The 27,823-nt window shown below is 35.4% G+C and overlaps 2 protein-coding genes across 2 annotated transcripts in view; both read right to left on the bottom strand.

Moving 5' to 3' along the window:
* Positions 1-27,823, bottom strand: part of SEMA3D (semaphorin 3D) — a 257,776-nt gene that overhangs the window by 167,737 nt on the left and 62,216 nt on the right. The window contains exon 2 of the mRNA XM_053716507.1: positions 25,764-25,946. Within this exon, the coding sequence (XP_053572482.1) occupies positions 25,764-25,908 (145 nt within the window). The 5' untranslated portion in view covers positions 25,909-25,946. The remainder of the gene's footprint in view (positions 1-25,763; positions 25,947-27,823) is intronic.
* LOC128662644 (cold shock domain-containing protein E1) lies at positions 14,545-17,492 on the bottom strand. The gene has a single exon (XM_053716506.1). It carries the CDS (start codon positions 17,091-17,093, stop codon positions 14,760-14,762), a length of 2,334 nt encoding a protein of 777 aa, XP_053572481.1. The 5' UTR covers positions 17,094-17,492; the 3' UTR covers positions 14,545-14,759.

Below are 27,823 nucleotides of genomic sequence, written 5' to 3'. Positions count from 1 at the left end.
ATTATGCATTGTGCAAACATTGCTGCCATCAAGTGTTGAAAAGTATATCATTGTTAAAAACAGTCACGCAAAACTGCTGCCACATAGTTCTTTAGACACGTGCATGATACCCAGGTATGCTTTTAAACAAAGAATACTAAGAAAACAAAGTGAATTGGAAAGTGTTTTTTTTTTATTGTATGCTCTGAATCATGAAAGAAAAATGTTGTGTTTAAAGTCCATTTTAATACTGCATTGGAAATAAAATGCTTTAAAAATAGGAACAGTAAACACCTTGAAATTACAAGACATTTCTGTTGTGTAGAATAACATATCAGCCAAATCTTAATAAACAACATCCTTTAGTCTGCAGACAACAAAGCTAGTCCCAGTCATAAAGTTAGTATAAAGTGAATTGTTTTGTAGTTGTTATCTGATAAACCAATTAGGGGCGCATATATAGTAGAGTTGAGAAGTCAGCAGGGTACATGCCAATTTCTGAGAATTAGAAATTGTTCAGTTTTCAAAGCTTAATTACACAAAATGTGAGCAAAATAAATAATGTGAATATATTGCAGTTGTCTAAATTCTGCATAATTAAACATATTATATAAACTTCTCAAGGTGTTTACTGTCCCTTTAAAAGCAGTCATTTTCTTAACACGATTTGAAAGTTTTATGAATCTTTAACAGTTCAGGGATACACCTCTTGAAAACCCTGGTGGAATACATGTTCCTGGTCACCTGTGGAGACACACCAGCCACTCTATATTGACATTATATATATACATGCATGCGCTGTATCACTTCAGAATGACTGTATATCCACATTGTCTTGTGGCTGATGCTAGCTTTAATCTTATTACATATTACATAGATGAAAAATACAGTATGAACCTTCAAATGTATAATGAGAACATTAGGAAATGCAAATTTCCTGGAGGTAAAGATGGGCAAAAAGCAGTTTAACTGTGTAACCAGCTGTTATTTTGATATGTTCTTCAAAATATAATAAAGAGAGTGAACCTGAGGCTCTTATAATGTGTGATTAGCATTAGCATCTAGTTTGCTTTTCCTATGGACCAGATGTTGAAAGTGTGTTTTAAAACATGTAAAAGTATGTGGGTGGGCGTATTTTATTAAAGGGACAGTAAACACCAGAATGTTTGTTATTTAGAAAGATAGATAATCCCTTTATTACCTATTCCCCAGTTTTGCATAACCAACACAGTTATAATAATAAATGTTTTACCTCTGTAATTACCTTGTATCTATGTCTCTGCAAACTGACCCTTATCTCAGTTCTTTTGAAAGACTTGCATTTTAGCCAATCAGTACTCACTCCTAGGTCACTTCACGAGTGTGAGCTTAATGATATCTATATGACACACATGAACTAATGCCCTCTAGTGGTTAAAAACTGTAAAATGCATTCAGATTAGAGGCAGACTTCAAGGTCTAAGAAATTAGCATATGAGCCTACCTAGGTTTAACTGATATTTAAAGTGAAATTATTATAAAAAATATGTTCTGAATCATTACAGCCCATAGCGAACTATAGGGTCAATGATAATCATTCATAAAAAAAAAAAATATAAAGAGAAAAAAGAAAGGAAAAAAATGTATATCAAAGCATTTATCTGCAAAAAATCATAGACTGTAAGGATGACATTTGTAGAAAAGTAATTAGATAAGCTTTTCTAAACAATTATAATCAACCCCTATGTGTCTAATCCCTTAAACAGGAGTTAAACACATAAATAAAGCCTTCAGTTCCTGAGCCGAATACAGTTGTGAAACATTCAGTGACACATAGCCTCTAAAAACTAGTTGTTTTCTGATGCTGCAATATTTGGCACCCAGCAGGACATTACATATATGTACTAAAATGCCCCTTTAATATTTGCTTTGATCTTAAAAGTAAATTGTAGACCAAAAATGAATGTATTCAAAAACTGCTTCTTTTAATTGCTGGATTTACATTTTCTGTATGAAAATTACGAAGCATATTTTTAACAGGATTTAGTTAGCTTTCTTGAGTATTACAGACTAAGCCCTTGACTTGTATAGGATCCCCTTGATTTATTTTCTTCCTGTAATTAAAAGATTTTCAGATATTTTTTTAAATTTGAGTATAATAAAAAGGTTATTATTCTCTGATGTGTGTATTTCATACAGTGAACAACAAAGCTGAATAAAATGACATGTGGTGACACCTAGGGAGCATGTCACTATACTGCAATATAAAATATTAATCAAAACAGGAACATCAGGCTAAAATAAACAGACTGATTGTTACTATGTTTACTTTAAACTCTGCTCACATTATGTTTATTGACTGATGGACAAGATTCTAGGACAGAATATACAAAATAATAATAATAATAATAATAATAATAATAATAATAACAATAATAATTATTATTATTATTATTATTATTATTATTATTATTATTATTATTATTATTATTATTATTATTTCGTGTACATAGCACATACAACCTGTAGATTGTAAGCTCTTTGGAGAAGAGCCCATTACCTATTTGAATTAATGTATTTTATTTAGTCTCTTTTAGGTATGTACACTTTTTTATTTTACACTGAATCAGCGCCATTGAACTAGATTAACACTTTAACTGCTGAGCCATTTCCACCCCTTTGCTGAGCTGTTTTGCAGCTTTAGATGCTGTTCACATTTAAACTCTACTGTAGGCCATTTTTCTGGAAGCAACCTACAAATATTACATATATTTTTTTTTTATTTTTTAAAGAAGATCCAGCAGATTCCAACTATAACATATTTGTATATATATTATGGAATGTGAGAAACCTGCAACAAATTGTGAACAAAAAAAGGCATTTTTAAATTAAAATTTTAATAAGCAAGGTTATAAAAATAAGGGGGTTATTCTCATATAAGTAAAGGCCTTTCTGTATCGTTATGTAACTTTGATCAGCAAATAGGGGCTCCTATGAGCCTCCATTTAAATAAATTGACAAGCACATGTGATTTCCTTTCAAACTGTGAGTCTTGGGGGTTTCTAGGGCTTAAAGGGACACTGAACCCAATTTTCTTCTTTCATGATTCAGATAGAGCATGCAATTTTAAGCAACTTTCTAATTACTCCTATTATCAATTTTTCTTCGTTCTTTTACTATTTTTATTTAACCCCTTAACGACCGAGGACGTGCGGGGTACGTCCTCTAAAAAAATACCCTTAACGACCAAGGACGTACCCTGCATGTCCTCGGTCTGGAAAGCAGCTGGAAGCGATCCTGCTCGCTTCCAGCTGCTTTCCGGTTATTGCAGTGATGCCTCGATATCGAGGCATCCTGCAATAACCCTTAGTAGCCATCCGATGCAGAGAGGGCCACTCTGTGGCCCTCTCTGCACCGGACATCTATGGCTTTCATCGTTGGTGGGTGGGAGCGTGTATGGGAGGCGGGTGGCGGCCATCGATGTCCCAGATGAAGTGGAGGGGGCAGGATCGTGGGCGGGGATGCCCGGGTGCACACGGATGCGTGCACGTGCACGGAGAGGCGGGCGCGTGCACGGGGAGGGAGCAGGTGGGAACTGCTACACTACAGAAAATAATATAAGTATAAATGTAAAAAAAATTAAAAAAAAAGGTCATCAGCAAATGTTGGGAGGGAGGAAAGCTACACTACAGAAAAAAAATAGGAGAAAAAAAAAATAAAACCATTTTTTTCTGCAAACTGGGTACTGGCAGACAGCTGCCAGTATCCAAGATGGCCCCCAATAAGGCAGAGGGGGAGGGTTAGAGAGCTGTTTGGGGGGGGGGATCAGGGAGGTTGGGGGCTATGGGGGGATGCTACAAAGCAGCACATGTAAATATGCCACACAAAAAAAAAGATACCTTTTATTTTAGTACTGGCAGACTTTCTGCCAGTACTTAAGATGGCGGGGACAATTGTGGGGTGGGGGAGGGAAGGAAGCTGTTTGGGAGGGATCAGGGGGTCTGATGTGTCAGGTGGGAGGCTGATCTCTACTCTAAAGTGAAAATTAACCCTGCAAGCTCCCTACAAACTACCTAATTAACCCCTTCACTGCTAGCCATAATACACGTGTGATGCGCAGCAGCATTTAGCGGCCTTCTAATTACCAAAAAGCAATGCCAAAGTCATATATGTCTGCTATTTCTGAACAAAGGGGATCCCAGAGAAGCATTTACAACCATTTGTGCCATAATTGCACAAGCTGTTTGTAAATAATTTCAGTGAGAAACCTAAAATTGTGAAAAAATTTAAGTTTTTTTTAATTTGATCACATTTGGCGGTGAAATGGTGGCATGAAATATACCAAAATGAGCCTAGATCAATACTTGGGGTTCTCTACTACACTACACTAAAGCTAAAATTAACCCTAAAAGCTCCCTACTTGCTCCCTAATTAACCCCTTCACTGCTTGGCATAATACACATGTGGTGCGCAGTGGCATTTAGCAGCCTTCTAATTACCAAAAAGCAAAGCCAAAGCCATATATGTCTGCTATTTATGAACAAAGGGGATCCAAGAGAAGCATTTACAACCATTTATTCCATAATTGCATAAGTTGTTTGTAAATAATTTCAGTGAGAAGCCTATAGTTTGTGAAAAAAATTGTGAGAAAGTGAACAATTTTTTTTATTTGATCGCATTTGGCGGTGAAATGGTGGCATGAAATATACCAAATTGGGCCTAGATCAATACTTTCGGATGTCTTCTAAAAAAATATATACATGTCAATGGATATTCAGGGATCCCTGAAAGATATTAGTGTTCCAATGTAACTAGCGCTAATTTTGAAAAAAAAAGTGGTTTGGAAATAGCAATGTGCTACTTGTATTTATGGCCCTATAACTTGCAAAAAAAGCAAAGAACATGTAAACATTGGGTATTTCTAAACTCAGGACAAAATTTAGAAACTATTTAGCATGGGTGTTTTTTGGTGGTTGTAGATGTGTAACAGATTTTGGGGGTCAAAGTTAGAAAAAGTTTTTTTTTTCCATTTTTTCCTCATATTTTATAATTTTTTTTATAGTAAATTATAAGATATGATGAAAATAATGGTATCTTTTAAAATTCCATTTAATGGCGAGAAAAACGGTATATAATATGTGAGGGTACAGTAGATGAGGAAGAGGAAAATTACAGCTAAACACAAACACTGCAAAAATGTAAAAATTGCCTTGGTCCCAAACGGACAGAGAATGGAAAAGTGCTGTGGTCATTAAGGGGTTAAAAAAGAAGGCATCTAAGGTTTATTTTTTTGGTTCAGTACTCTGGACAGCACTTTTTTATTGGTGGATGAATTTATAGACCAATCAGCAAGGACAACCGAGGTTGTTCACCAAAAATGGGTCGGCATGTTAACTTAAATTCTTGCATTTCAAATAAAGATACCAAGAGATTGAAGAAAATTTGATAATAGGAGTAAATTAGAAAGTTGCTTAAAATTTTATGCTCTATCTGAATCACTAAAGAAAAAAATTTGGATTCAGTGTCCCTTTAAGGGGAATGAGATTGAGAGGTTTGAATTGTCCGCTCATATAAGCCCTGTGCAAGTGCCTGATACTTCCGGGTTTCTGGGGTGTGGTGATGTCCCCAGACCACGAGACCACCAAGAATGCAGGAGTAAGTGCCAGGGGAACGTGAGGAACTCCAAAAACTGCCCCTAGATGAAAACCACACTCATTCATGAAACTAATATCTTGTGAAAACATTTGCCACACAATTGCAACTCGAATGTTCCAAGTTAATCTCCATCATTATGACACGACCACGAGATATTTTACACTGACAACACAGTCTTTAAGAATTCCATCATTATTTTGCATGCAAAGCATTTGATAAACAGTGGATAATGCCTGATATATAAATTAAAAAAAAAAAAAACTTTTTTATGTCTTTTTAAATAAAAGTTCAAGTGGCTGAGTTGATGCAGCTTTTTTTTTTTTTTTTTTTTAAAAAAAAGGATTTTAAGTGATGCAAATTGTATAATACTGATTATTTGCCTCTTAGTTCATTGCCTTTTTTATGTTTTTCCTGTATATTAGGGATTCATAAAATGTCATTAACAAATAAAATAAGACATGGAAGCCATATATCAAAATGATGCCAAGGTTCTTGCAAACAAACAAAAAAGAAACATTGTGAAACATTGTTATAACTTATACAGCCAGATATAGCTTTTTGTTCAGTAGTAAAATTGTTCTTTGCTTAATATCGCTTAAAGGGACAGTAAACACTGTGAGATTTTTTATATATAATGTTTAGTTATGTGCATTGAAAATATTTGCAATATATTTTAATTTTGTCCCCTTTTTGTGTAATTTAGCTCTAAAAGCTATTTCTAATCCTAAGAATTTGAAAAGCAGCCTGCTAATTTACCAAGGCTAACTCTGCTACTTATCTGCCCCTAATTAACTGTATCTTATAATAACTGCAAAAGACTTTACTTTATAATTACTATTTAACCATGACTTGTCTTTTTGTCTATGGATTAAAGCTCAGATTGGCTCCTCCAAACAAAGCAAATTGTGGGTGGAGTTTGGCTTTAGAAAAACAATTGCAGTAAAAAGGATGTTAATTTGTTTTAAAAATATTTAGACTTGGCTGATATGTTATTCGGTCGTGACAGAACAGAAATGTCTTGTAATTACAAGGTGTTTACTTTCCCTTTAATTTGCTAGGTAGGGAAATCTACTGACTTCTACAACTGGATCATTTATTTCAAGAGCATCCCAAGTTATAAAAATGTTACTCCTCGAAATCAAGTTCAAAAAGAAATAAACAACAGATGTTGCACAGCAGGATGCGGCCGCTTGTGTCAGTTCCTGTAGCTTGTTGATTAGAGTTAAAAAACAAAACACACAACAACACGGAACTCTAACAAAAGCTAATGGTGGCCTTAAAGGGACATTATACACTCATTTTTTCTTTGCATAAATGTTTTTTAGATGATCTATTTATATAGCCCATAACATTGTTTTTTTGTTGTTATTTTTTTAAATGGATAGTTTTGCTTATTTTTAAATAACATTGCTCTGATTTTCAGACTCCTAACCAAGCCCTAAAGTTTTAGGAGAATACCGAGGTATACCTTCTCCAGCTTGCTTCTGTTTATGTAAAGGGTCTTTTCATATGCAAAGGAAGGGGGAAGTGTCTGACATTTCCCACTTGTAGTGGGTGTTCCAGTAACTTTTTTAACAAAGCTAAACTGGAAGCTTCTAAGTAAGTTTTTAAATGGTTTTATACTGGGTTTTTTTTTTTATCAGTATCTGTGCATATTATTCTTTATAGTAGTTACATTCAGTTATATGAAAATTAGTGTATACTGTCCATTTAAACATATTACAACTTTATATTATGTTTCTATTATTTTAATAATTGTAAAATGCAAACTATGTATGTTTAGTTTAATTCAGATAGATAGATAATAGAGATGGATAGATATATGATAGATAGATAGATAGATAATAGAGATGGATAGATAGATAGATAGATAGATAGATAGATGATAGATAGATAGATAGATAGATAGATGATAGATGGATAGATGGATAGATAGATATATAGATAGATAATAGAGATGGATAGAGAGATAGATGAAAGATAGATTATAGATAGAGATAGATAGATAGATAGATAGATAATAGATAGATATATAGATATAGAAAGATAGATAGATAAAGAGATAGATAGATGATAGATATATAGATAGATAGATAGATAGATAGAAATAAACCGACACACACTTATGACTTCTCATTATAAGTAGTGGAGTCTCCTCTTTGAAATGATGTCACATAACCCTCTAGATATTTTCAATGTAGAATGAAAAAAACATAAAATATTTAATTGTCTAGGTAGGCGCTTTATGCTTCTAAAACTGTTATATACTGTTATAAATATTACCTCAATAATTGTGTATGTTGATAATATTTATTTATGTTTTAGTTTTTTACAGCCCTGAAGAATTGTCTTGCTAACGCCGATGATAATATACTTTTAATTAGAATAAAGTCTTTATTTTTGCTCCTCTATGTATGTTTTTTTCCATTTCCTTTTATGTAAAAACATACAATATTTAGTGCTTTGTGTGACATATGAAAGACTTCCTTTACTATTGTCTGAGTTTTCTTCAGTGGGTGTCTGTATGTCGTGACGCTGTCTGATTCTGCATACGTGCACTTAATCATCATGTGACAAGAATGTTTCCTTTAAACAGATGATGTGTAAAAAGCACCACAGCAGTTAGCGACTCAGACTAGTGGATATTTCCTGGTAAAAAGTCCATGATGCAAGTTATGAAAAAGGTTAAAGGTTAAGCAAATAAGGTTATACTACTCATCTATTTATATTGTGCTTATCCCCACACATTCTCCGCATCTGTGCAACTACGTCACAAACAATATGACAATGACAATGTACTGCAATAATGAGAACTAAAGGCACAGATTGTAATAAGTAACAATTTATTAGGGATATTGAAAGCTTGTCTTAATTTAATTATGTTAAAATGAAAAATCTACTTAAAAGGATATTAAACTGTTTGAGATTGTAATATAAAATGTTTAATCATAAGTTTTAATAAAAAAATATATCTTTCATTAATTTTTTCTGATTTATTTTGTCCCCTTTTCCTGCTTTTCTATAAAATAATGGGCAGATCCATTTTGGAGTTAAGGTCTTCACCTTAAGTATCTCTTCTACTGAAGATAAATCATATAGTCCACACAGCCTTGTTTGAACATCCTATTTTGTCATTTCCTGCTAAACAACTTTACCATTTTATTTGAAATATTTGTCCTATACAATTTTCAGGGATTCATATGTCTAAATTTAATCATGAAGTGACCCAAGCCAAACAGGATTACTTTAGAGACTATCCTGGAGTCATTTGATGATCATCAAACTACCTCATCAGACATAATCAGGCTTGTAAACGCATCAGCTAAGGTAAAACATTCTGGGTGATAACGAGAATAATTAGCAGATTACCTTAGTGATTACTTCACAAGCATGAACAACCAGTGAATGACTCTATAGTAATCTCATTTAAATATTTTGGCCTGTAGGCATAGAAACATAGAATGTGACGGTAGATAAGAACCAAAAGGCGCATCAGATCCACCCATATTGCGTTACTGTTTTTTTAGGATAGCCTTATGCATGTCCCAAGCATTTTTTTATCCTTTTATTGTCACTGTGTTTACATCCTCTTTTGGAAGTTTATTCCATGAATCCACCACCCTTACTGTAAAAAAGAAAATGCTTCCTCATGTTTCTCCTTAACCTGCTACTCGCTATCTTAAGATTGTGACCCCTTGTTTAGTATTTCTTTTTTTGTTACAAATGCTTTTACCTTCCACTTTATTAAGACCCTGCATATACTTGAACATTTCTATCATGTCACCTCTTTCCCTTCTCTCCTCTAAACTATACATATTTAGATCAAAGAGCCCTTGTTTGTATGTTTTATATTTTAGACCATGAACCATTTTAGTGGCCCTCCTTTAGACAGTGTCTAGTTTATCTATAGCCTTCTGGATATGCGGTCTCCAGAACTGTACACAATATTCCAGATGAGGCGTAACTAGCGATCTGTAAAGTGGCATAAGAACCCTTCTTTTTCTGCTACTAATTCCTCTCCCAATGCAACCAAGTATTTAGCCTTACTGGCTGCACTGCTGCTTTATCTACCAAATTGTAAATCATCTGATATAATAATTCCCAAGTCCAGTTCCTCTTCAGTTACAATCAGCAATGGCAATCAAGAATGACTTGAGTTTGACTAGGGGATATTTCTCAAGCGAGATAATGGTTAAAACGTTTGCTGCACATTTTTCTTATAGAGGGAATATTTGCTTATTTCCACCTACTGGGGGTAAGTTGTGTCTTTTTATTTATTAAATTGTGGAATAATTGGGTCCTCAGGCAAAATGCTTTGTTTTATAAGTACCTTTAATTTTGAAATAAACATTTTATTATATTTAATTTATTTAATTTACTTTAAATACCAACCTACATTCACCTCAATCACCCTCCATATCCAAGCTAGCAAATGTAATTATTTGCGTGTAATTGCAGTCATTTACAGTTTTGGCAGCATTAGCTGCTACAGATGAAAAAAACATGGTTACTGTCAGTGATCCCTATATCATTAAAAAACAGATTAGAATCACTTTTGTCTGCATATTTTCCCCATGGAAGCTGTTCAGATGAGCTTTACTTCAATACTTAAAGGGACATTATACACTCATTTTTTTCTTTGCATAAATGTTTTGTAGATGATCTATTTATATAGCCCATATTTTTTTTTAAATAAATGTATAGTTTTGTTTATTTTTAAATAACATTGCTCTGATTTTCAGACTCCTAACCAAGCCCCAAAGTTTTATGTGAATACTGTCAGCTACCTTCTCCAGGTTGCTCCTGTTTGTGTAAAGGGTCTTTTCATATGCAAAAGAAGGGGGGGGGGGAGTGTCTTATTTGCCACTCGCAGTGGGCTTTCCAGCTACCTTTTCAACAGAGCCAAACTGACAGCTTCTAAGTAAGTTTTTAAACAATTTTATACTGGATTTTTATATCAGTATCTGTGCATCTTATTCTTTATAGTACTGTCTATTACATGCAGTTATATGAAAATTAGTGTATACTGTCCCTTTAAGTTATCTTTATTAAAGGTATAGTAAAGTCAACATTAAACATTCAAAATTTCAAAAGAGCATGCAATTTTAAACTGCTTTCCATTTTAATTCTGTTATCAAATTTGCTTTGTAGTCGTTGTGCCCTTTGTTGAAGAGCATACCTAAGAACACACAGAGGCAGCAATATACTATTGTGAGCTAGCTGGTGATTGGTTAATGAACATAAATGCCTCGTCAATGAATTACCAATAGTATTCAGCTAGCTCCCAATAGTGAACTGCAGATCCTCAGCCTACACTTCATCAAGGGATACAAAGAGAACAAATCAAATTTAATATTAGAAGTAAAGGGGAAAGTTGAATTATGACTTTACTGTCCCTTTAAGTTCAATATTGTTTTACCGTTCATCCATTCCAATGTATTGATAATTTTTGTACCTTAATTATTGACTGTATGAAGAAAACTTGAATGAGGAAGTGGTGTTAAGTAATATATATGGAACCCTTGTGCTCTGTCTAACCTTTTCAGGGGCTGTAAAGTCCCAGAAGAATTAGTAAACCACAATTGAAATGAACTTGCTGTTAAAAAAAAGTCAAAGATCACCATGAAAAATCTCACTACACTCTATGTGCTGGTCACAGATCATTCTAAGCTTATGATTGGTATCTAAACATGAGAAGATGGCTTGAGCTCCAATCAGAATCATAGAATTCTTGAGATCAGTACCTGGAGCAGGCTCTATGCCAATCTTTGGGTAATAAAAGGCTTAGCACGATTTTTTTAACAGCAAGTTTGCCAGTTTATTGCTAGCCAGTTATACAACAATATTCTGAGGCAATAGCTAGTGTAGGACACCTTAGTGTTATTGGAGCATTCCCAAGGGTTAACCATTTTTCCCTGCAGGATATGGAACTTTGTATGAGTGAGAATTCTTTTTTCACTTGCTGTAAATACTCTTTTCTTCTGTTCTTCTTTTCATACATTTCCATAAGCTTTTTGGGTCCGGAAAGTGAGGTACCTATGGGGAGTGACACACTAGTGTTTAGTGGGCTGGGCTGTCAAGGGGGGACAAGGATATTAAGTGTCATAGATGGGGCCAGTGTGTTGGGTGCTTCATGGAAGAGGCAGTCCCTAGAAACTAAAAACATCAACAGTTGTTATTATATTGTTTTAATACTGTTTTAATAAAGTAACATCTGTTGATGTTTTGAGATAAGTTACTTTTGTCTAATTCTTCCTACTTGAGCCTAATGAATGTAGAGCGTAAAGCCTTGCTATGCCTGGTGTTCCTCTGGTTGCTGTGAGGAGAATTTTATCAGGTGACATTGAAGACCTGGCCTGTCTAGATAGCACATATGAAGCAGTACAACCTGTGAGTGTTATTCCTTTTCCCGTTTGGGTATTCTTGATGGTTATATTACAACATAAGGCACCTCCTTTTTGTTGTTTCATTTCAGAGATTTGATTATGGTGTGCCTTAACCCTTTACGGGAACTGCACTGTGTTTATTCCATTGATAACCATGTCCTTAGCTTTACTGTGTTAATTAAATTTTGACAACTACAGAAGTATTAGTGTTAGTATAATACTCTATTGTATCCTAATAGAAATTATTTTAAAATTTTATTGTATTTTCTTTTTGCCTTTTGTTTTTGCTCTGATTAGGATTGTGCTTGTTGGGCTTACCGCTGGTATTACATTATTTGAAAGTAAAAGCGATCACTTGAGCGCAATCATGATTTACGATAAAATGATTACCACATAAAAGTTGCACAAAACATATCAAACATACATTACAAAGTATAGTTACACTCATAATAACACCATCTAATACAAAGTATTCAAATAATATATTGTACAAAAAGTTAAAAGGCTCAAAGATATGAGATCTCAGGTGTTAGAAAAAAATACAGGCAAAGGGTTTAACATAGAGATACATAAATATACGTCTTATGATGGATATGTCTATGTATTTATATGTGTATATATGTATTTACAGACATATATATACATATAAACACATAAATACATATGTACAGATATATAGACATAAATACAAGTGCATTAGAGCCCTTTGCAGATAAGTAGATGAAAACATGTTAAAAAATATTTATGCAATATTAATTTTTAATAAATGTTTTAACTATGTTATTAGTGTAAATATTTGACATTTGCACATAGCAGAATTATTATTATTATTATTATTATCGGTTATTTGTAGAGCACCAACAGATTCCGCAGCGCTATTAACAAAGGCGGAGTACAAAAATAAACCCAGTTATAGGGATCAAATGGGTAGAAGGCCCTGCCAAGAGTTGCACTGTTGTAGTCAGCTCTTGAGAAGGTGATCAACAAACAGCTGGACTCTTAAGCTTACATGCTAGGGGGTTCAGGGGATAGCAATGGAGGAGAGGAACTTGTATAAAGTAAGGTTAGCGTAGGTTGTATGCATCCCTGAACAGTAGAGTCTTTAGGGAGCACTTGAAGCTTTTAAAACTAGAAGAGAGTCTTGTGGAGCGAGGCAGAGAGTTCCACAAGATGGGAGCCAGTCTGGAGAAGTCCTGTAAACGGGAGTGTGATGAGGTGACAAGAGAGGAGGAGAGTAGGAGGTCTTGAGCAGAGTGAAGGGGACGGGAAGGAGAGTATCTGGAGACAAGATCTGAGATATAGGGGGGAGCAGTGCAGTTGAGGGCTTTGTATGTCAGAGTGAGAATTTTGTGTTTGATCCTAGAGGCAAGAGAAAGCCAGTGAAGAGATTGGCAGAGAGGTGCAGCAGATGAAGAGCGACTTGTTTTTTTTTTTTTTTTTTTTTTTAATTGGTAAAACTTTATTCTATTTTCATTTTTTTGCCATTTAAACAGAAAAATTGGAGCCAAGTTTCTGTGTTTTATAAAGGTATTGCAAGTCTCCAAAAGAAATTTTAAGAGTCAGAGGTAAAAACAAAAATGGAAAAAAAAAACAAAAAACCTCTTCCCTCAAACAAAAGGAGATAGATATTTCTGGTTTAAAATACTTTGACCAAATTATTTTTCTTTGCTTGAAAACGGGTAGGGGAAGGGTGGGGACAATAAAATTAAGTGAATAGCAGACAGGAAATGAATGGGATGATGCAAAAATGGTAGATGGAGGGATGGGGGGCTGGAAATATACAGATGCCAACATAACGTATTCACATTGATGCAATATCAATACAGCTATTAACTGCCCAAAGATTTTTTTTGTTTTTTGTTTAGAGTGGATGTATATGGGGGGAGAATTTCAGGCACATTTTTCCTTTAAACATTTATAATCTGCCACCACAGTAAAGCAGCAGTTAAGGGGGGTTAATATACACACATATACATATATATATATATATATATATATATATATATATATATATATATATATATATATATATATATCCATATATATATCTGATGGCACATATCACGCCTTGTGGAATTCTGCATCTTCAAAGCCATACATTAAACACATAAAAAAAAAACTCTAGTCAATTTTTTTTGCCAAAACAAACAGCTTATGGTCATCGCATTTGATAACAGTAAAATATTTCATTTTTGGATTGAAGTGAACTATTAGCAGCCATTAGATTATTGAAATGGACTTCAAAGCATCTACAAGTTAAGAGATCCCTGTAAAGGATATATTCCACCTTTTACTATGTGGTCTTGGAAAAAAGAAAAAAAAAAAAAAAAAAGCTCCCAAAAGCACAAAATTGTTTAACAAAAAGGAAAATGCCAAGTAAATCAAAGAATAACAATCTGCAGTACAGAGGTAGAATATATGCTAAACAGTATCAAGTGCAGATTAATTCACAAGGTTTTCAAATTTGATGTGGGAAAAATGCACCATTCAAAAATAGTTTCTTAAAGAAAAAAAAAAGAAAAAAAAACAAGACATAGCATAAGGCTTCCACTTAACTCCTTTACAATTGTGCATAATTTAAAAAGGTCTGTTTCTTAACTTTCCTGGCTAGAACATAAGATGGAAGGTGTTAAAATTGATAAATCCGTTACAACAGTATAATATTCTCAGAATTTATGGACAGCGAAGAGATGTTGATGATCTTCACCATGCCCAAGTTTGATCATACTTTATTAGGTAATGTGCTTATGTAGATGGAACTTAGTCGATGGCTCCAGTTTGACGGATCTTTCTCTCTACACCAAATCCCTTTGTGTTATCTGGACCTTTTGGCTGACGTAGTACCATGAGACGGGGAGCACTGGCATCATCAAGGGTTATGCTCTTTAACCGGCTTACTAATCTGTCAGGACGAGGGGCTGCTACCAATTCTGGACCTTTGCTCAAAAGCTTAACATTACAGGCACTGCATTTCCCAGAACGCTGATTAAGAATCACTGAAAATTCTACTTCATCCCCAGACTGTAGATCAATACCATCCTGGATCTCCTTCACGTGGAAGAAAAGCTTTTTGCTGTCACCTACTTCATAGTTTATAAAACCAAACTGATCTTTCACACATTCCACAGTACCCCTGTGGAGAGGCTCAATGTTACAAGCCATTGTCTGTCCATTCTGACCCAGAACACACATCTGAAACTTGACAGTTTCTCCTTTCTGTAAGCAATCTGCTTTATTGCACATCCCCACAATGCCAAAAGGCATAAGACTGCCTTTCATGTCAGCTGGTTTACTGGACTCCATGCTGGTCTCATTTTCTGCATTCTCAGCTTCTTCAGGAGTTTCCTCTGTTATGTTCTGCTTATCCTCTTCTAAAAGCTCAATCATGCCCTGATATTCAGTCTGTGTAGGGTCAACGCTCCTAAGGGGTCTGATTACTTTACCCCAGTACACCATTGGATCCACGTCGTCATTTTCTCCATTAACTTGATGTACCTTTGAAACTCTATCAGCGCTGACCTTGTTGCCCTTTCCTTTTGACAAGCAGTATTCAACCATGTCTCCCAGTTCAAGTTTATCCACATCACCGGAATACTCACTGTAATGAAAGAATATTTCTTTATCATGGTTTGCCGTTTCGATTAATCCAAAATTATCTTTCAAGGTGGCCACAAAACCAAAAAATCGTTTTGAGTTGGAGTTCCGACCAAGAACTTTCATTGAAACTGCGCTCTGTTGACCAGTTCTTTTGGCTTCGCAAATGCTAAACTCAACTTTGTCTCCAAGCTGTGGAGCAGATGATCCTTCAATATCCTTAAGATGGTAAGACACTGTCAGTCGGATTCCACAATCTTCGTATGAGATGATACCTTCTTCACACTCCTTTTCCTTGCCTTTGTTGGGACTGCTTGATTTTGTGTTGGTACTGATGGCTTCTTTTTCTACAATACCAACAAAACGATGATCTGACTGAGTATGAAATGAGACTGTGCCCTTAGGGAGCTTTTTAATTCTTATGGCATGATTTCTCTGAGCAGATACATCCATTTCTCTTGACTCATCGGTGTACTGAAAGGTATCGGGGAGAACTTCTATATTTGTTGCACGTTCTAATTTGTCACGGCGGTCAGTGGAGATGTTGAATCTTACTCTATCCCCTTCCAAAAGGGTCACCTTTGACTTTGTGTCTTTGTCCCCAAATGGGAGCTCTTTAGGTATCACAAAGTCTACTTTAATACGTCCAGGTAAAGGATCATTCTGATTTTTGTTGGGTACTTTTGGTATAACTTTGGTAACTGTTCCTTCAAAGTGTTCAATGCTTATATCTTCAAAAATAACAGTTCTTTGTGGCAAAAGTCTCACATCTGTAGCCACCTCCTTACCATTCCGGTCCTTGATGGTAAACTCCACATCATCACCAGGCTGCAATGCTTCTAGGTCCCCCTTAAATTCGCTGTAGTGAAAGAATATTTCTTTGACAACATCTCCCCTCTCAATGAATCCAAAGGCTTCCTTCATAGCACAAACCACTCCTTGGCAGCGCATTTGCTTCCTCTTCATCATCAGCATAATGTTACGAGCACTAACAGCACCGGTATGTTTATTAGTTTCAATTATAAAACTTATTTTGTCTCCAGTTTCAAGTTGAACATTACCATCCACGTCTTCAGGTGTGTAAGTTAGATAAAACACCTCCCCATTACGCTCGTAGCATACACTTCCGGAGGGGCTCTGACCAGGAGCAGCTGGAGACTTGCTTTCCAAGTTGTGAGGCACAGCACAAACAACCTGTCCATTTATTCTTTCTTCAGGCATAATTTCCAGTTTTATCTTTACTAACTTGACTGCAATTGGTTTACCAGTTCTTCTGTCAGATGACACTTCAAATTCCACATCATCTCCCACTTTGAGCTCTTGAAGGTTTCCATTATATTGTGAACAGCGAAAGAAGAGTCTTGCCTGACGTTCTGAACACTGAATAAAGCCATAGGATGTCAGCAGTTTTTCTATAACGCCCGTTTCACGCAGATCTGAAGTACCATTTGGGTACCCATTATGGCTATTGTTGTGGAGAAGGTTTGGGTCAAAGCTCATCTTGCTGAGAAATCCAAGTATTGCACTTTCAGTAGTATTTATTGAGCTTTCGGTCAGCACACGATTCAGAAGGTTGAAAGTTACTAGTGTTGATAGATAGTGAGAGAAAAATGACCTATCGAGCTAAGAAAGACGACACCCGCTGCACTTGGCGGTTGCAAAGTGCAGCACTGAGAATAAAACAAAGACTAATAACAGCGTTGGGAAGTGCTCTTGTGAAGCTGTTGAGTAGGCACAAACTTCTTGTTTCAGATCAAGTGTTGTGTCTTTAGCGCAAGTTCTCTTCTTTGGTCTTGTCGGTTACGATTGTGGCAGATGTTCCTTGACTGATCTGAACTTGAAGCAGCAGTTTCAGGTGGTAGTTTCTGTTCTGTTTCACTTCATACCCAAGAGCTCACAGCACTATCACCAGCGCCTCCATAAGCAGCACGGCACATTACGTAGGAATCGAAGAGCGACTTGTAAGGAAGATGAGTCTGGCAGAGGCATTCATTAAGGTTTGTAAAGGAGCTATTTGGTAGGTGGGGAGACCAGAGAGGACAGAGTTGCAGTAATCGAGGCGGGAGAGGATGAGAGAGTGGATTAAAATCTTAGTTGTGTCTTGTATAAGGAAGTGTCTAATTTTAGAGATGTTTTTAAGGTGGAAGCGGCAGGCTTTAGCCAAAGACTGAATGTGAGGAGTGAAAGAAAGATCTGAGTCAAATGTGACCCTGAGACATCGGGCATGCGGGGTAGGGGTAATGATGGAGTTGTCAACAGTTATAGAGAGATTGGGGATGGAGAGTTTTGAAGAAGGGGGGAAAATAAGGAGCTCAGTTTTAGAGAGATTTAGCTTGAGGCAGTGAGATGACATCCAGTTGGAGATGTGAGAAAGACAGTTAGTGACACAGGTTAGCAAGGAAGGAGAAAGGTCTGATGCAGAGAAGTAGATTTGGGTATCATCGGCATAAAATGATATTGTAAACCATGGGACTTTATTAGGGAACCTAGTGATGACGTGTAGATTGAGAAGAGAAGGGGACCGAGGACAGAGCCTTGCTGTACTCTGACAGAAAGTGGTGACGGGGCAGAGGAGGCCCCAGAGAAGGCTACACTAAAGGTACGGTTTGACAGGTAGGAAGAGAGCCATGAGAGGGCTGTGTCACATATGCCGAAGGATTGGAGGGTTTGGAGCAAGAGAGGGTGGTCAACAGTGTCAAAGGCTGCGGACAGATCAAGGAGAATAAGCAGAGAGAAGTGGCCTTTTGATTTTGCTGTAAGTAGGTCATTGGTAACCTTAACAATTGCTGTTTCTGTGGAGTGATGGGGACGAAATCCAGATTGCAATGGGTCAAGGAGGGAGTTTTTTGTAAGGAAATGGGAAAGGCGTGCATAAGCTAGTTTTTCGAGAAGCTTTGATGCAAGAGGGAGGAGGGAAATAGGGCGGTAGTTGGATGGGGAGGTAGGATCAAGGGAAGGTTTTTTGAGGATAGGTGTAACCAGTGCATGTTTCAGCGATGAGGGAAATATACTGGTGCTGAAGGAGAGGTTGAAAGTGTGTGTGAGTATAGGGGTAAGGGTGGCAGAGAGGGAGGGGAGTAGCTGTGAGGGGATAGGGTCAAGGGGACAGGTAGTGAGGTGAGAGCGCAGTATAAGTGCCGAAACTTCTTCCTCAGTAACAGGGGAGAATGAGCTAAGTTTAAGGTTATGTGGGTTGTGGTTGATTGAGAGCATTTGAGGGGGTGAGAGAATGGAATTATGTTGAGAGCTGATTTCATTTCTGATGGAGTTAATTTTGTTATTGAAGTGGTTGGCAAAGTCTTGAGCTGACAGAGAAGTTGTATTAGGAGGTGGGGGAGGGCGGAGAAGAGTATTGAAAGTGAAGAACAAACTTTTTGGGTTTGAAGAAAGATTAGAGATAAGAGTAGAGAAGTAGTGTTGCTTATGGAAATTAAGGGCAGAGTAGTAGGAGTTCAAGATAAATTTGTAGTGTTGAAAATCAGCTGAACTCCTAGATTTTCTCCAGTGCCGCTCAGCAGTACGGGAACATCTGCGTAGGTATCATGTCAGAGGAGTATGCCAGGGCTGAGGATGAGTGTTTGATTTCCGAGCTATGGTAAGAGGGGCGAGATTGTCAAGGACGGATGTAAGGGTGGAATTATAGTGGCAGATAGATTGGTCAGGGCATGAAAAGGAGGAGAAGGATGAGAGGAGAGGTTTGATGGAATTAGAAAGCTGTTGTTGATCTAATGACGTAATGCTTCTGTGAAGTTTGGTGTGAGAGCAGAAGGAGGGAGAGTTGTAGGGAGGGATGATATGTTCTTTGTATTACTAAATAGATATTCCTATATGTAGCTGTACATATCGATACATATATATTGGCACCCCTGCATTTCTGTCAGATAATGCCCCACTTGGCCCAGAAAATTGTTGCAATTAGAAATGTTTAGGCGCTCTCATGTTTATTTCTTTGGTTTGTATTGGGATGACACAAAAAAGTGGAGAGAAAAAAAGCCAAATCTGACACATTCCACACAAAACTCCAAAAATGGACTGGACAAAATTATTGGCACCTTTTAAAAATTGTATGAAATAATTGCATTCCAAGTTTGTGATGCTCCTGTAATTTGTAATTAAACTCACCTGTATCAATTAATAGGTGCTGACAATATATAAATCACACAGGCAACCAGTTAAAATGGTGATACATTGACTCAACCTTTCTGTTGTGTGTCTCTGTGTGCCAGACTGAGCAAGGAAGAGAAAGAGCAGCAAAGATTTGAGAACAAAAATAGTAGGAGACCAAGGAGGACCCCATTGCTGACAAAGAAACACAAAACCCAGATGGAAGTTTGCCAAATATTACCTGAGGAAGCCAAAATCCTTTTTGGGATAATGTGCCATGGACAGACAAAACACAATTACAGCTTTTTGGTAAAGCCCATCATTCTATAGTTTTCAGAAAAATAAATGAGGCTTTTAAAGAAAAGAATACCGTCCCTACAGTCAAACTTGGTGGAGGTTCACTGATGTTTTGGGGTTGCTTTCCTGCGTCAGGCCCTTGATGTCTTGACTGTGTGCATGGCATTATGAAATCTGAAGACTACCAAAGAATTATGTGGTGCAATGTAGTGCCCAGTGTCAAAAAGTTGGGTCTCTGTCAGAGGTCATGGGTCTTACAGCATGACATTGACCCAAAGCACACGTCAAAAAGCACCCAGAAATGGTTTAAAACAAACGCTGGAGAGTACTAAACTGGCCAGCAATAAGTTCAGCTCTGAATCCCATAGAGCACCTGTGGAGAGATCTCAAAACAGCAGTTCGGAAAAGGAACCCTTCCAATGTGAGAGATCTGGAGCAGTTTGTTGGCGAAAGAAGAGTGGTCCAAAATTCCAGTAGAGAGGTGTAAAAAACTCATTGATAGTTACAGGAAGTGATTTATTTCAGTTATTTTTCGAAGGGGTGTGCTACCAAATATAAAATTGATGGTGCCAATAATTTTGTCCAGTCCATTTCTGGAGTTTTGCGTGGAATGTATATATACATATTTTGCACACAAAAAAAAACATCAGATATATGTAGAAATGTGTATTTATGTATAAATGAATAAATAGAACATATTCTTTTATGTGAAGAACATTGGAATGTGAGATTCATATTTTCATGTCGGGTTAGCGCAAATGAGCATTGCAATTGGATTTGTGCGGGAGTGAGGTGTTTTTTACCACTTTTTTGCTCAACTAACTTCTATGGGGAATATGTGAACGTTAGATACATTGTTTTATGCAGTATTTATTTTTTCACAAGAAAATATTTATAATAAGTCTGATACACAACTATACAGTCGTTGTTTTTTCATTAACCTTTTTTTTTTCTTAATTTCGTGGGCCTATGACTCAGAATGAGCTGTCAGTGTTATTGGTGTTAGGTTGTGCAACATCACCTACACATGTTATTTTTACATTATAGTATTAAATGTTAGGTCAAGTTCAGACAATTTTTTCACTGCTTCAGTATTAATAAAAAAAACATGTCAAACAAAACTGAAATAAGAGTATGTTGCAATAGACTATATTAGTGAAAATATCTGTATAAAAGCTGCCACTGCTGCTAGAAAAGGCTTTGATTATGCATGTGCATGTGAGGAATATCTAGATATGGTCCATGCACTTGCATTTGAAACAGTGACTGCTACACATGCTAATGCACAGTAAAAAAAAAAGTGAAGTAGTGATGCTCATACCTGTGTATTTAAGTTTTGTCTGAAATGTCACTTAACGTATATTAAGGAAACAATAAAGTTTTTCCTTTAGAATAATTTATGCATATTCATTAGCATAACTGAGAGTGATTAAGTAGATTTTTTTATGACAAAACAACAATAATCTCTGCCCTATGATTCTTGCACATAAACTATTTCTTGCTCATTACCGATTAATTCAGATAATATTAAATTTCTTACTAATTTCTTCTAAAGAGAAATAATTATGTATCATAACTGTATTTAATTGTAGGCCCTTGAAAGTAAAAAAAATATGTGACCTACTCTGAAATCAGAAACAGCTAATGTGTTATGTATTCTACCAAAGGTTACAGATAAAGTTATATTAAAATATACCTCTAAAATCGTGCTTTGTTCCACACTCCCTAAAAAAGTCAAAAGCAAAATCTGTAACCAACATTTTCAAATTGCCTTAAAGGACCAGTAAACACAGCAGATTTGCATAATCAACAAATGCAAGATAACAAGACAATACAATAGCATTTACTCTGAATTTCAAATGAGTAGTAGATTCTTTTCTAACACATTTTAAAGTTATGTATATTTCCACTCCCCCTGTACCATGTGATAGCAATCAGCCAATCACAAATGCATATACGTATAGTCTGAGTTCTTGCACATGCTCAGTAGGAGCTGGTGACTCAAAAAAAGTGTAAATATAAAAGACTGTGCACATTTTTTTTAATGGAAGTAAATTGGAAAGTTGTTTAAAATTACATGCTCTATCTGAATCATGAAAATGTAATAAAGCCTGAGTGTCCCTTTAACCAGCTATTTGATTTGAAGCATTTGTAGTTGACAGAATTTGCTTTTTGACCTCCAAGCACAATTTTTGCAGAAAAGCAAGAGCTGTTTACTGCCATTTTAAAATGAATTATTTATATAACCTTAGCATTTTTTTTAAATGAAAACCATGGCATAAAAAGTATATTACCAAGAATTACTGGATACAAATCCATGTCCTGGAGTTGGAAGTTTTAAACAGGAGCTGTTTTATATAGTGTGGTTACATGCTTTTCACTTACAGTTAGGCTTCTGAGGGTAACCAACATACCTAGATCCAAGAAGACCTTGCAACTGTGATCAATGATAAAGGCTGTTAGTGTAGATGACTTGGCAGTCACGCCTTCTTTTCATGTCCTAATTTAGGAATATTCCACGAAATATGGGTCCAGTTAGGAGGTTTGCTAAAAAAAAACTGCAATATCCATTTAAAGGTTCCAACAACATTTTTCCCAAACAAAAAAGGGCTAGATTACGAGTGGAGCACAATTGTTTGCGCCAGAGCTATAAGGGGTATATCACAAGGGTTTGCGCCCGACTGGCTTACCGCTCATATTACGAGTTTTAAAGTAAAAAACTCCTTTTTTCGCCAAATTGAAAAGTGGCACAAAACACATCAAAAATACATTACAAAGTATAGTTGCACTCATAATAACAAAAAAAAGCAGCCAAAGGGCTTTAACATAGAGATACATACATATACATCTCTAAAGATTTATATGTATTTATATATATATATATATATATGTGTTTACAAATCTATTTATGTGTTTATATGTATTTACAGACATAAATACACATATAAACACATAAATACATATGTACACATATATAGAGATATATACAAGTGCATTGGAGCCCTTTACCATTAAGTAGATTAAAACATGTAAAAGCATATTTATGCAATATTCATTTTTAATAAAGGTTTTAAGTATTTACTTTAAATATTTCACATTCCAATGTATATATATATTGTACCAAAAAACCCCATAATATATATGTTGAAATATGTTTTTATGAATAAATAGAACATATTCTGCTATGTACAGAACATTGGAATGGGAAATATTCCTATTTTCATGTCGGGTTAGTGCAAATGAGAATATGCGATCGGGTTTGCGCAAGAGTGGGATGTTTTTTCCACTTTTTTTCTCCATTGATTCTATGGGAGAATATGTGAACACGCGCGTCATATTCTAACTTTGTATAAAATCTTACTTCTAGCGCAATTAACGCTCAAAATCTTTAAATGAAATTCAACTCTTGTTTCTGAGTAAAAGTTGTGCTTTTCCAATACTTCCTAGGGAAGCGAGAAAGCTAATTCTATAACCTGCAAATGCTGGAAAACAAATGACATAATTAGATTCTTGATCTCTAGGGAGAGTGGGAAAAGCAACATTTTGACTATAAAGGTGCATAAACCTATGAATCATACCTCCAAACTGTTGTCCAGTGTCCAGATTTTGAAGTAATGGTAAATCCAAGTGTTAAAAAAATCTTAGGGTTTAACATCATTAAAAATAATCTGGAGTTTCATTGATCGTTTAGTAAAAAAAGGGTGCAAAACTCACCCTGTCTGTGCCAATTCTACCAATGAGGTGACGTTTCCACCTCTAAACCAATAACCATGCTAGCATACAGAACACTGTTAGATGACAAGCATGGCTATTGGTTTAGAGGTGGAAATACTGTGCCGTGGGCGGCCAAGGCTCTGACTTTAGCGAGTTGCCATAGCACATCAGGGTGAGTTTAGCACCTTTTTTTTTTAAATTAATTAATATGTAAAAAAAATATATATTTTAAAACTGCCCGTAATTATTTTTATTTATTATATGATGCTTACATATTCTTGAGTACCCTATCTACCCCCTTAAAATAATATTTGTGTCCAAGGATGGCATTTAGGCCTCCCATCCAATCATAAAAGTTACTGCAAAACGAATCAAAATGACTGTACGCAAGCTCAGAGAGAAACTAGTTGCTTTCAGCTCTCCAGGTAAACAATGAATCTTGTGTGGCTCTACACTACAGAAAAATAATAGGAACAGACAATGAAACCACAGTTGAAAAATAAAACATAGCTATTAAAAAAAATTAACAAATACATAAAGAATGATTGTGATATAGACAGGGATGGATAGATTAATCAGGACAATTTTGATAAGGCTTCATTTACTAACAATTTAAAAAAAACATTAAACACTGTAGGATTACAATGCAAAATGTTTAATTATACGTAGTAAAAAAACTTTAAACAAATTTATTTGCTCATTATTTATTTTGTCCCCCTTTTACTGTAATTTAATTCTGAAAATCGTAGGCTTTCTAATTCCTGTTAAAATGGCAGATTCCAGATGTTACACTGCTATATTCTGCACAATCACTGGCTGCAGATTAGTGACCTATTTATAACTGTTCCTAATTGGCCTCAGCAAAGAAGAAATCCTAAATTACAACATGGAGATTAAAACTTATTTGAAGAATTAATACAAATTTTAAAGAATATATTTGCATATTATTCTCATGCTAATCTTTGCTTTCAATACAACATTCTGTCTAGCATTTATTTAGTATAGAATGTCCCCTTTTTAAGTCACTTATCTCACCAGTTTTAACCCCTTAAGGACTAGCGACGTACTCCGTATGTTGCTGGTCTTTCTATGGGTATTGAGTTATTAAAAGCACAATCTCACTGCCAGCAGCGAGATCACGCTATTTCTGGTGACCAGCAGGAAGAAGGGAGGGTAGAATAGAGCAGTCCCATGGCTTGCGGCTGGACTTGCACAATTATAAACATGAAAACCCTTAATGACAAGCGACATACAAGGTACGTTGCGGTCATTAAGGGGTTAAAGGGACAGTCAACACCAGAATTTTTGTTCTTTAAAAAGATAGATAATCCCTTTATTACCCATTCCCCAGTTTTGCATAACCAGCACAGTTATAATAATACATTTTTTACCTCTGTATTTACCTTGTATCTAAGCTTCTGAAGACTGCCACCTTATTTCAGTTCTTTTGACAGACATGCAGTTTAGCCAATCAGTGCTCACTCCTAGGTCACTTTACGTGCATGAGCTCAATGTTATCTATATGAAACACGTGAACTAATGCCGTCTAGTGGTCAAAATGTATTCAGATTAGATGCAGGCTTCAAGGTCTAAGAAATTAGCATATGAACCTCCTAGTTTTAGCTTTCAACTAAGAATACCAAGAGAACAAAGCAAAATTGGTGATAAAAGTAAATTGGGAAGTTGTTTGAAATTACATGCCCTATTTAAATCATGAAAGTTTTTTTTGGACTTGACTGTCCCTTTAAAGTTCAAATCAACATAAATAAGCCTAATGACTTATAACAACTGAAATGTCTCCTTTGCATATCATGTTATCTAGTTTCTCTTCAGTGATTGTAAGTTCTTCAGAGTAGGAATACATATCTATTATTTTTCTGTAACTGCTTTTAAACTTGTTCTTTTTAACAGCTGGCAGGGCATTTAGAGAGGCTTCTATTTCAACATATATCTGGAACGATGGATTATTGTCCCAAAACCACAGTAAATAAAGATGGAACTATAAATCCCAGATAGGCACATGAAAAATATCATATAACTGTAAAATACATTTACCTTTGTAGGAAAGCTTGAGTCGTGGAATATTCGGTTTCAAGCAGTCAGTTGCTGGCAGAAACATTAGTAAAATAATTGATAACATTGTGGAAAAATGTTGTGGTTTTATCCATCTGTTGGCACATTTCCGATGCTTCCCTTTCATGCTACTGTATATGGTACCTTCGTTCTGGAGAATTTTAGCTGTAAAGAAATATATGCCATTATTATGACTTATATAAGGAAGATGATATAGTGTGGTTGGTAAACACTAAAATATTTTCCATTCCTGTAAAGGGTGTTGACTGCACATAGCATTTTCATTTCATATAAAATGTGCTTATTTTTTAAACCAATAAAAATAGAACGGAAATATATGCCCATTTATAAGCTTATCCAATATACTCCAATCCCAAATTTTAATATTGCCAATACATTTCTGAGCCACATTTCCATCCCTTCCTCTCTTGAGTATGTGGTTTGTATTATTATTTTTTGTTATTAATTTATACACTTTGCTCAAGACATTTTGCTTTCTATAACTGATATTTTTTTACAATAATTTAAAACACTATCATAAGCGGTTCAATTATTTACCAAATACAAATTAATAAAATTTAACATTAATTCTATAAAAAAAATAGTGGTTTCTACAATTTGTAAGTCAAAATTCTCCCATACCTTTCATACTTATATTTTCTTTTGCAGTTCAAGAACACTCTTTAAATAAAGAAATACACCCTTTTATTGATATGTCTTCATACATTTTAGCCCCTATAATTAGGTTCAGTACTCTGTGCTGAAGCACAGAGATTAAACAATCCAACAAACAATACTTTAATAATCCTATAATTAGGTTCAGTACCCTGTACTCAAGCAGAGTGATTAGGCAGAATTGGCCTGTTTGTGGTTCGAGTACTGAATAATGATACCCCTGATGTATACTAATAGTTGTTTTCTAATGATTTATGCATCCATTATCATAGGTAGCAATCCACTTATATCCCCTTCAGAGCTCTGTAAGAGATGCTATCCCCAAAGAGACCAACATTATTATGGTCCCTTAATTGATTTTCCCTTGAAAGCTAAATGGTTTATTTTAACAGTTAACACATTTGATACAGTAAGGTCAAATTCAGCTTACAGGATCAGTTTTGCTATTTTTCTGCACAATAATGGTTTTAGCTTTATTACAGGTAATTGTTACACAAGAAATTCTAAAATTGTTCAAAATACTTGGTCATAGTATGTGTTAAATATTTTAATATAGGGCATTTTTGGAAGAGAGACACAGATGTAACCAATTTATTGGTTTGTTTTATAGTGTAAAAAATGCATATATATATATTTATTTTTATTTACGGTTAACATATTATGTAATATAACTTTTATTTATATAATTAAAAGTATAGTAAATACATTTTTAATTGGATATCACATGATGTTGGTTCCTTTGAGTGATGTAAGTTGACAGTGTGCAAATGTTTTTCATCTGTCCATTGATTTTACGCAATTGTTTTATCTAATAGTAAGTTAAAGAAATTCTGTTTTCCATTGTGACCTGTAGTGTAAAGTAATATACATTGCTGCATTTAAAGACACACAAAATTACAAGACATTTCTGCTGTTCTGCTGTAAAATAACATGTCAACCAAATACCACTCACCACTTGCTTTTTTTGGAGAAGCCAATCCAGACTTGTTACAGGAGCAAATAAGGTTATCCATGAGCATAATGTTACCAAAATGTGCATTGTTTTGCAGTATCTTATCTATCATTTTTGCTGAAGACATTACAATGTATTATGAAAACAATGGGCCTTGAGTACTAAATTGCAGGCAGCTAAGGTTCCCAACTAGGGAACCTGTCCACCTGACCATCCTATTGCAGTTACACCAACTGCTCTTGCAAAACCAACTGTAGGAAAGCAGTGCCAGTCAATCACACTGCATAAACGTGTTCAAGTTGTTTTATCTCCGCCAACTCAGAAGTGGCGGAGAGGGTAATAAACAGTGGTTGGATGACCACTGCTTCTTATAATTCAGAAAGCAGTCCCATTATCTGAAAAATAAAACAATGGC

Source organism: Bombina bombina, chromosome 6 (assembly GCF_027579735.1).
Source record: "Bombina bombina isolate aBomBom1 chromosome 6, aBomBom1.pri, whole genome shotgun sequence".
NCBI lineage: Eukaryota > Metazoa > Chordata > Amphibia > Anura > Bombinatoridae > Bombina > Bombina bombina.
This window is presented reverse-complemented; position numbering and strand designations above follow the sequence as displayed.